General features: G+C 31.5%; 1 protein-coding gene and 1 non-coding gene across 3 annotated transcripts; both read right to left on the bottom strand.

Annotated features, from left to right (window-relative positions):
* Nucleotides 1-177: 177 nt before the first annotated feature.
* Nucleotides 178-249, bottom strand: Trnaa-ugc (transfer RNA alanine (anticodon UGC)). The gene has a single exon. It is a non-coding gene; the product is annotated as a tRNA-Ala (tRNA).
* Nucleotides 250-2,704: 2,455 nt separating this feature from the next.
* LOC131936024 (cilia- and flagella-associated protein 45-like) lies at nt 2,705-11,113 on the bottom strand. 2 transcript variants are annotated; one of them, XM_059292831.1, is made up of 13 exons: nt 11,003-11,113; nt 9,869-10,042; nt 9,583-9,719; nt 8,960-9,104; nt 8,433-8,603; nt 8,185-8,295; nt 7,865-8,028; nt 7,417-7,489; nt 7,078-7,185; nt 6,425-6,732; nt 5,509-5,733; nt 4,783-4,862; nt 2,705-4,359 (listed from the first exon to the last, which is right to left on the bottom strand). In XM_059292831.1, exons 1-12 carry the CDS (start codon nt 11,003-11,005, stop codon nt 4,784-4,786), a joined length of 1,698 nt encoding a protein of 565 aa, XP_059148814.1. In that variant the 5' UTR covers nt 11,006-11,113; the 3' UTR covers nt 2,705-4,359; nt 4,783. The 2 variants fall into 2 exon arrangements, with proteins under 2 accessions (XP_059148814.1, XP_059148815.1); XM_059292832.1 differs by lacking the exon at nt 4,783-4,862 and having other exon boundaries at nt 2,710-4,359.
* Nucleotides 11,114-11,135: the final 22 nt, after the last annotated feature.

Below are 11,135 nucleotides of genomic sequence, written 5' to 3'. Positions count from 1 at the left end.
CACTTTTGCATTTAAAAATATTATTTTAGTGACTGAACTGAATTTTAGCTGTTTTCGCGTTTTTAGAAAACTGTTTTAGTAAAAATGCAATTTAATTGATTAAAATACTTATGTTGATCGAACTCAAAAAATATTTTAGAAAAAAATCGATATTTTAAAAATAATTTTTAAAAAACATGGAGATACCGGGGATCGAACCCGGGGCCTTTCACATGCAAAGCGAACGCTCTACCACTGAGCCACATCCCCTTGTGGTGTAGGAGGCGTTACTTTGTCTAAGACAAAAGCAACATAAAATATTTCAGTGTTTAATATTTGTTTTAATGTTTTAAGTGTTGACGAAGAGAAAATATATCCATTAAACAATATCCGCCCCACCCCCACCATACAAAACACATATAAGATATATTCAAGACATTCTCATGTGTTGTAGTAGATATGCCTAAATGCGCTTACATTTGAATTGTTGAATCAGTTGAAAAAACGTGTACGTTAGGGTTAGGTCCCTTGAGAATACATTCAGAGATATTATATGAATACATCATTTTGCATTAAATGTTACAAAACGGCTGTTAGATAGTAGTTTTACACACTTTTTTTAAAGATTATATTATTATGCCATTATAGAATACTGGTATAAAATATCCACAGAGAAAGAAAAATAGGGCCTATACAACATTTACATTTGGCCCTACAGTTAAAATGAAAAAAAAAAGACCATGACAACGGGACTATAATATAGATTTTGTAGCTTTTATTAGTTTTATTTCAGTCTGGTTATTTCACCACCGTACTTACATTTATTTAGGGGTCGTCCATAAATGACGTTACACTCGTATGGGGGGGGGGGGGTCGTAATTTTGTGACGGTGTGGGGAGGAGTAGATGGTGTGACGTCACTTTTGCATTATAAAAAAGCAATGTTAGAAAACGAATTTTAGTCGTTATTTCGCGTTTTAGAAAACTGTTTTAATAAATTGTAATAGGAATTGATTAAAATACTCAGACAAGATTTTAGAAAAATATAGTATTTTAAGAAATATTCAACTGCAATTTTGAGGGGGTTGGAGGCTGAGGTGTGACGTCATTTTAGGGGGGGGGGGGTCTGTCTTTTTGTGACGATGAATGACGGAGGTGAAGGGGGGGGGGGGTAAAAATCGTCCAAAAAAGCGTGACGTCATTTATGGATGACCCCTTAGTTTTAAAGGCATCTTAAATTCAACCAATGTTTCATTGAAAAGTGGCTCATTGCTTAAGTTACTGGTAGTTTACTAAATACACACAAGTCTTGTTGGTCAATGCTAAGCCTATCATTTATAACCCCAACCCTAGTCCATCCATAAAACTGCACTTGAGATTACAATACTACTAACAACCTAACACACCTATTTTCAGAAGTCTATTATCTGATTCGGACATCCGTACCCTCAAACAAACAAAAAAGTGTTTGCCTGCCGATTAGACAGTTGTGCTTAAGCAAGAACGATCAAGAAATCAACGGCTGATACATACCAGCATTGCAGCACAATGCTAATATAATAAAGCCTAGGTCTACTAAAGACACACGTAGCTAGAAGATGCAGTGGCGTAGGCAGGGGAGGGTGTTAAGGGAGTTAATCGACCCTCAAAATGAAAGTTGTCTCACGTTAAACACCAACGATTTGCCTGGATGGGACACAGATGAGAAAATGTCAAATGATGATAGGGGGCTATACACAGTGGCGTAGCGAGGTCGGGTGTCACCCGGTGCGGCACTTAATGGTGTCACCCCCCAGAGGCGTTGTGACCCTTCCCGGGGACAAATTTTCATGTTTCTGATTTGCACCCCCCCCCCCTCAAACTTTCGATTTGCACCCCCCTCAAGTTTTTCTCTATATATTTTGCTATTTTTTTGCCTTGGTGCCACCCCCCTAAATGGTGTCACCCGGTGCGGTCCGCACCCCCCCCTCGCTACGCCCCTGCTTATACACATTTCTCTGAGTAAACCTTGGTACTTTATTGTTAGAGACGATACGTCTTGTCTCTAACTGTAGTTAACTGCTTCACATTGACTCATCACACTAAACACACTGAACACCCAAGGGACGTAACCATGATATACCCAATACAAGGGAAGTAACAATCACAAGACATAACGTAACACTATCAACACACATTCGTCTATAATTTCAATAAACGTAATGTGACATATACTCTTAAAATTACTCTTGATTCAGTATATAATATATAGCCAATATTTCAATACAATAGAATACATGCCTGCATGTGGATATTTTTACCCCCCCCCCCCATTGACCACTAGGGTAGATTACAATATATCTGTGGAAGGTGTTTTTCTGTGTCTATATTTAGGTCCTACAATATAGGCTACTCATTAATAATTAAGGTATTGATTACTATAAAGAGAGATATGGCAATACTTTAATGGGAAATTTAAAAAAGTATTCTGAAAACAAAAAGGCATTAATTACTACTGTATGGATTGTATGTGCTTGTCTGCTATTTAGATCCATAAGCTATAAGAATATACACATAAAATTTACTCAATAATGTTGCTTTTTGTGGGTGAAAATGTTCATGAAGTTTTCATAAATAGCTAAAAAAAATACAAACAATATTATTTACATTTCACTGCCCATCAGAAAAACAATATACAAACACAATTTTTTACTTAAATTTAATTTTAAAACATTTTTATTCCATGTTTGATACAAAATTCATAGACAATGTTTATTCAAACATTCATAGTAAAAATGTATATAAAAGGCAATCTATTTTCCTGTTTTACTTTTCAAATGTTTCCTGCCAGTTGTATAATATTTTTAAAAAATCTGTCCATAAGTTCTTATATAATTATCAAAAAGAAATAAAAATAGAATAATGCAATAAAATTTTCAAAATATACCATAATTTAATGTCATATTTCTTTACATTAGATGACATTTATACAGTATAAACAGGTTGATATAATTACAAAACCTGATAGAATCTTTTAAATTAAAAGCTTATCAAACTAAAAAAAAAGTTTAATTGTAGGTTTTTTAAACTTAAATAATAACACAAAAATCATATTACTATAGTTCCTAAAGTAGCTAATTAAATCTTGAAGTTTATTTAAATTGTTGAAACAATACTGATGCTATGTGTTATTCCCCAACACAAATATAAAGAAATAATGCTTAGAAAACAGTTATCATCAAATATACATATATCACAGGTGGCTTGCATCTCTTATGCTCTAGTTTTCTATTTTAAAAAGTGTCAGGGTTCTGGTAATGAAACGAAACAAACAGTAAAATAAAAAGGACAGAAGAGTTTCCACTAGAACACTAAGAACAATAGTTTCAAAGAGAACAAAATAATATTAAAAACATGTATATATACTACCAGCTTTAATTTAATTTTATAAAATACTCGAAATATCAAACCACCAATAAATAGATTATTAGTGTTTAGATTTAATGATATTCTATAACTGTTGTTTCTGAAATGTACATACATTTGATTTTGCTTAAAGTCACCAAAATTATTAATGGGGGAAAGTAGTGTAGATTTCAAATTCACACAGGATTAATGTTTTTAATAAAATTGAGTATATCACACTGCTTTCAACAATGCACATTTTAAACATTATATGCTTATAATATTTGTTTCTAATATTTATTTGTAGTAGTAATAACATATTTAACAATCATCCATTTTGAAAAAAAAAAATGACCTCAAAATCTAAAGAACATAAAATAGGCCAACACAATGTTGATTAGATTATTTTGTTCCGGTGCATAAACTAAAGAAAATGAATTTTGCTTAGTAGTGGAGATTTGTGTACAATTGTTTCCCCATGGTTGTGATTTGTTTAAATAGATCTCATGACTATAACATGTTTGTATTCTTAGTGATGTAAAAAAAAAAGGATAGGGACAAAATATATGCTGAATTTAATTCAACTATGCATAGATTCAGAAAATGATGAAAGAATTGCAAGTAACTAAATGGATGCATTTTCCATAATTTGATGTATAGGTTACTTATTAGTATTTTGGAGTGAAATGTATATTCTTAATTATAAATCAGCTATGTGAATTCTTATAACATTTTCAAAAAACATTTTAAGTTACTCTAAAAACTATTGAAATACAAATTTTTAAGAGAATTTATACATTAACATTAATTTACTCTCAATGTAGGATGGATTTTATTTTTAAAGTTTGAATTAATGAGCTGTTTGTCAGCTATCATTGTTAAACGAGTGAAATGAATATTCCATTGTTAAGATGGTCCCTGTTACACCATTATATTCTGTGGCTCATTAACCTTTCTCTCAATCTGTGCCAGATATTTATCAGGAATTCCAGCATCTCTGAAAAAACAAAAAAATAATCCAAATAACCAAATTGAAAAAAAACTTCAAAATCTGTATTAAAATATTCATATTATATATTATAATATTCATATCCAAATATTGTTTTAACTTTAAGCTTTATTTCATTGTACAGCTGTGAGTTACACAAATTACAGCCATTGCTAAGATACATAAGTTTAATAATAAATATTATAAATTGTGAAAATTCAAATAAAAAAAAAAAACATAACTAGAAATTAATATCCAAACTGTAAATATAAAATGTTCAATTATTAAAGTCGACTTGTAGCAGATAGGGCCTACTAAAGGGACTTTAAAAAAATGAAACGTCACAAAAGATTAATACAAATCATGAACTGTTAAAAATGGGGAAACAAGTTTTCAAAAACAAAACAAAAAACATATTGTTGGAAGTGATACCCTATGTTGTCTCTGTGGGCGGATCAAATTTTACTTTCTGATCCACGACAGTTAAATATTTGTCGGGTATTCCCATTTGTCTGTTAGAATTTTAAGCAATGCAATATTAAGAGTATGTAAAATAGACTGAATTTCACCACTAATGTTTTAAGATGAAATTGTTTTTATACTTTTTAGTAAAAGATTTTTTTGTAGATTTATTTACTAGATTTTGTTATTGAAAGTCTTAGATTATGTATTTTGCTAAATGACTTAATTTTTACACCTGTGGGTGGCTGTAAGGGCAGGAAGTTTTGGAAAAAACATGACACAATACAGCCATTATGTAGGGTGTGTAGTTTTCCATAAATCATACAGAATGACTAGGGTTCAAACCCAAGTTCATTTTTTACTCAAATCTGTTAGAACATAACCAGCTATGATGGGGAAAGAAAATGTGTCTGAGCATGTAGCACTTACCACACAGCTTATTACTTATACTATACCACTGACGGAGATGCATTTTATTACCTCATTCCCACTGACTATTAAGTTAAAAGAACTTTAATTTTAGGGACGAAATGTGGTAAGATTATCTTAGTTTTTTTTTAGCTCACACTAACTAATAAGTTATGTGGGTACTAGAATACAGTCTTTAAAAAAACCAACTCACTTGAGTTCATTCAGTTTCTTTCTTTAAAAGTTATGTGGGTATTAGAATACAGTCTTTAAAAAAAACCAACTCACTTGAGCTCATTCAGTTTCTTTCTTTTGATGGCCTCAAGCTTCATCCTCCTTGCCCTTGCCTCCTCATCCAGCTTAACGCCTTCCTCGAAAAATGCACTCCTGTCCATGAGTTTCTGCTTCTCCTTCTCCCTGATCTGCGCCCTCACTTCGTCTGCATGTACAAGTTTCTTCTTGTGGACTATTTCTTCTTCCTTCTTTTGTTTTTCAACCAGTTCCTTCTGAGCTCTGAAATGTTGCAAGAAAAGTTTTTACTTTTATTTTGGTTAACTGTTGTGATACATGTTCTGTGAGTACAAATTGGTTTGAATGAGTGTCGGTGTGGGTGTATAATGAATGAATGTAAGTGTGACACATAGAAAAATAGTGACCTGGAAGGTAGAGAAGTTGTTGCTGTGGAATGAATGTAAGAGAGTTCAGGTAATACTGTTGATGTGTGAAGTAATCTGTGTTCTGTCAATGACAAGTCTATTCGGATACTAAACTGACAATGTTATACTTTGAAAAAAAAAACCCATAAATATAAAGAAATAAGTCTCCTGTTTAGTATATTCATGTTGTTGGTGATCAAGGAATATTGGTAGAGGAATGCCTACAGCAATCTTAACATTAACTATACAAAATGTGCATTTATGTTGCAATTTGTTTTTTTACTTTTAAAGTTAATCTAAGAGGGACAGATGAAGAATAAGATGCTTATTTTCAGAAGTTATTTTGGCACAGGTTAAGAATAGGATATCTATTTTCAGAAGTTATTTTTTTTTAAGATCTTACAATATCTTAAAGTTTTATGTTAGAATATAATAATGTAAATAAAAATAAAATGTTCAACTATTTTAAAAAATGGCTTACAGCTCTAAATAAAAATAAAGAATACTAGCAGCAAAGAAATGTTATTTTAAGACACAAGAAAGCTAACCTTAAAACCCTTTCAAACTCAGCTCTCTCCCTCTGGGCCTGTACAGCTAGGAAGTGCTCCTTCTGCTCCATCTGGACAGATCTTGCCTGCTTGAGACTATCCTCCAGCTCAGCTTTCTTCTTGGCCTGTTCTGCCTCTTTTTTGCGCCACTCCCTCTCTGCCTGTTCCTGGGCCCTCTTGGCCCGCAGTGCGTCTCTTTCAGCCTGTTCGTCTTTGGCTCTTTCTTGTAGACTTCTCAGTTTGGCTACTTCCTTTTCTTTTTCTATTCTTATTTTTTCTTGTTCCTTTTCGAATGCTGCCTCCCGTTCCTAGTTTAAACAAAAATTGAACCAATCTTAGCTATTCCAACTTATTTTTAACAATGAAGTTTTAATGGAATAAGTAATCAAAAATTCTTATAATGATATAAGATAAGAATATGTTAGAGAATTTTAAATATAGGACAAATAATATCAAAATAATAAAGGAAACAAATAATAATAAAAATAAAAATGTCTAAACATAAGAAAAAAATGAGTTAACAAAATTAAAAGAAAGAAGAAAAAAAGCCAACATGAAATACAATTCTGATTAAAAACCAGAATGTAAACCTAAAAAAAAACATTATTTACATTAACTTTACACATTTTGTTTTGGAGAATCAATACACTTACTGCTTTCTGTTTCTGGAATTCTAAGACTTTAAGCTCCTCTGCCTTTTCTTGTAATTTTTTCAGTTCCTTACGTTTCAAAATCTCATCATTAGCCTTGTTGAGTTCTTCCTAAATGACCAATGAATACTTAATATATAAACAATCACAATAAAGGGATTGTAAATATTTATGAACTGTGTAAATTCAGATAAGGAAACAATCAATTATACTGCTGGTCAGATTAAGTCTGTTTTCCAAATCTAAATCATGTAAGCATGAGTTAAACTGAGCAATCATTAAAATAATAAAGACAATTAAACTGTTAACATCAAAAACCAATGTAGCTAGATGGACACTTACCCTCAGGTATATTTGTTCAGCTTTTCTTTTCTCAATAGCTTCCTGGTCTTCTTCCATAAGTTTTTCAATGTATCTGATAAGAATTTTATAACAGATTTTAATGGAAGTTAAAAAAAGTAAAGAAGTCTTTCAAGACATTTACAGTCCATATAGTAGATGGAGAGGAGCCTGCCTGTATGCCTACATGATCCTGCATGGACAATACCCAACTTATGACAGGTACCCTAAAACACTGTGTTGGCTCAAGGATGCATAAAATATGACTGAAATCCATGCTTTGATTAAAATTTAAATCAGTAATTTAAAAACCTGATCCTAATCAGTATCTCAAATGTTGTACATGTTAACTCTCCCAGTCATGTCCCAGTTATTGTTTTCAAAAAACTTTACTAAAATAGCAAATTAATATATACTGTTACTTCAACACCAAAGGTTACAGCATTCTCACCTTTGCATTTGCAGGTTTTCTTGATCTTTACGTTCCAATTCAAATAATTTCTCTTTTTCATTTTCATCAATTTGTTCCAATAGTTTGGCTGCACCAATTAGCTGTTCTTCCTTTTTCCTTTTTTCTATTTCCTCAGCAATTTTAATGGCGTTCTGTCGATCAACCTGAAAATAGCAGGAAAAAATGTTGTCTTTAAAAGATAAAATAGAACAGTACAAAAAAGAAGAATAAAGTAATATTGTTTCAATACTTTTAAAAAAATTTTTAGCTTCCACAAAATTGTTTGAATTATAAATTAGCTAAATCTATATATAATATACCTCCATCATGATGTCAAGACGTTTTTCTTCATCAATCATTTCTTTCTTTATAAGATCTTTCTCAAGAATTTGAGCATCTCTGATTGCGTGGCATTTTGCATTCAAAATTACCTACAGGAAATATAAATTAATTGCAACTTAAATGTAAAACAAATGTACCTTTGTGATAATTTTAAAAATGAAATCTAGGTGAGTATTTAAATATAATAAGCATGATGTATAAATTTAACGAGCCAGCAATTGTTTACTTCATTAAGATGTTTAATTTCATCCTCCTGTTCCTGCCTCATTTCATTGGCTCTGGTCAAAAGATGCTCAGCCTTTTCTTTGGCTTCCTCTTCTAAATCATTAAGTTTTGCGTTTTTCTGCCTGGCCATGTCAAGCTGCTTCATCCTCTTCTTACGTTCTTGAGCCTCATCCTACAGTTGAAATTAGGAGTTAACAGGCTAATAATATTTGTAACAATATTGCTAAATTTAAAAAAAAATTGCAAATGGAAACTTTGGTAAACAATATGTATAAAATTAAATCATACAATGTAACAATTTTAAAATTAAAAAATTTAAAAACAACTAATAAATAGCAATTAAAACTTCAATTTTTTTAAAAAAGGTAATTTATTTCATATAAATTGTGTATGAAATTGTATAATGTAGCAAAAATAATTCTCCATTCAACATTTTTTTCATTCAACAATGTGTGCTGAACACATCATCCTTTTGTTCTCAGAAAAATCTCAACACACTTTTGAAACATGCACAAATTTTCTGCATACCATGGCACGTTCTTTCTCTTGTTTTTGTCTCTCCAGTTCAGCCTCCCTTTCTTCTTTTGTAAGGACTCTAGATGCTTGGAGGATTCTAAAAAACTGGTCTCTTGGAATGACTATTGAGTCTCCAGAAGGATCTTCAGAGGGAACACTATAAAAATAACACATTGCATTAAACTGAGAGTAAAGTTAACCTTTGTAACCTAGGAATCCATGGAATAGATTAAGTAAATTCACCCGTCTCTGTGATGTCAGCATAAGAAGGGAGTGTGATCAGTACTATGCTCAGCCACCTTTACTTTCCCTAATGTAAAGCAGGTACATGTCAGAGTTGAGTAGACTCAGGGACATCCTCAAACTCAACCCAGATACCCAAAATCAAGACATTTCTGGCAAAAAATTGCATGCTTTACAATTTGAGCACACAATCCGATTATTTAGTCAGTACCAACAATTATTTGTTAATTTTAAAATTAACCAGACTCTCAAGGAAATATTTGACAAATTAAATATCTGAAATGCCAAAGTGCTTAGAATATGGCATTATGTAATGTTTAAGAAATAACTATATTAGAAAAACAACTCTTAACATTTTCAAAGCAATTAATCAATTGCAACAAACCACTTACATTAACTTTCTAATAAGGTCTTTTGTTATAACTGTCACAAGTTCCTTCTGGTGTTTGGTTTGACCATTTTTGCGCCGGCTGTTTCTTTCTTGTGCTAATCGTTCAATGGGAACATTGTCATTGCATGCAGGCATTTGCTAGAATGTAAATAATATATTTGTTTACAAAATGAAATTTGTTTCATAAATGAAAAAAATTCCTTGGCTAATTTTGTTACTTCTAGTTTCTAACTATGATGAGCAGTTATACATAATGTTATAATCATAAAACATAACACAAAACATACCTGTGTTTCCTGGAATTTTTCTTTGAGCAAAGCATGTTTCATCTGCTGAGAGGGTTGTCCAAAGAGGCTTTCATCAATCTGTGACTGGTGGCTGACAGTTCTATACTGCCGAGTCTTTCCTCGGCGTGAGCCACTAGAGTTGGAACCTCCTGAGAATGATGAGGCACTGCCTGGCTGTAAAAACAACAGATGAGTTAAATGTATATAATTTAGTTGAAAACATCACAAAGACTATTTGTATGTGTATGTGATTTTGTTTTTCTATAATAAATAAAGTAATAGCTTTTGGAGCTTATAGTGGTTGAGATAACTTGTACTAAGGTGAAAATAATTTTAATACTAACATCAATTCAATAATACCTTATCCAAAACTAAGTAATCTTGAACAGCAGAACACTGAACAATTATTGGCTATATCATAATTAATTAATAATTATTTAGGCCTATTATTTGGTGTCACATTGTGATGTATTTTATCTGATTATATAAATAACTTCTTTTATTTTTATGACCTAACAGCAATACTGACTGATGTTACTTCCTTATTACTTATTTTCAAATGTTCCAATGAATGTTCTTTTACTTTTACTTGACTAAGGTACTGATCAGTGATACAGCCCGCCAGTGACTGTACACAACACTAAACTACTCTATTTAAATTACACTAGGATTAAGTAACTGAGAGTCATATTTGTCTTCAGTTTACAGAACACACTACTAACTACTAGATTCTAGCTAGAATGTACTAGTAGTTACTAATCAGAAGTAGATATGTAGATGAATATGTAGTATGTAGGAATAGGATTCTAGGCCTAACTTAAACTACTCTACTTAACTAAAAGTAACAATTGAATACTAAAAGTAACAATTGAATATGGTTTACTCTACTACTAAGTAAGTAGTAAATAATTAGTTAGATCTTAGTAAGTTTAAGTCTTTAAACTTTTAAGTGTCCAAGAAAACAATGAACAACATTTTACAGTTTTTACTGAAGTTATTAACTTAACAAGTTAACATGTCATAGAATCTATTCTATGTTTAAAACCGTTGTTCAACTTACAATACACAAGTTAAAACAATTTAATACAATATAACTATAACCAAAAGTTATAACTATTGACACAAATTTAATACCATTGTTTTTGTTTTCTCTCAAAAATCCGTTTTCAGTAGAATTTCTTGCAGTCTCTTCTTAAACCGCAACACTTCGCAGGATGATTATGTAGTAGCCTTGGATACATACCTTTGCACATGCGCTTTGTGAATA

The sequence above is a fragment of the Physella acuta genome, unplaced genomic scaffold (assembly GCF_028476545.2).
Source record: "Physella acuta isolate Inbredline_101_S28 unplaced genomic scaffold, ASM2847654v3 ptg000165l, whole genome shotgun sequence".
Lineage (NCBI taxonomy): Eukaryota > Metazoa > Mollusca > Gastropoda > Physidae > Physella > Physella acuta.
This window is presented reverse-complemented; position numbering and strand designations above follow the sequence as displayed.

Coding starts and splice junctions, on each gene's coding strand:
- LOC131936024 (XM_059292831.1), bottom strand. Junction 7,186..7,416: donor CTGAACAAATATACCTGAGG/GTAAGTGTCCAT, acceptor TTGGTCATTTAG/GAAGAACTCAACAAGGCTAA. Junction 4,863..5,508: donor AAGAAACTGAATGAGCTCAA/GTGAGTTGGTTT, acceptor AAATTCTAACAG/ACAAATGGGAATACCCGACA.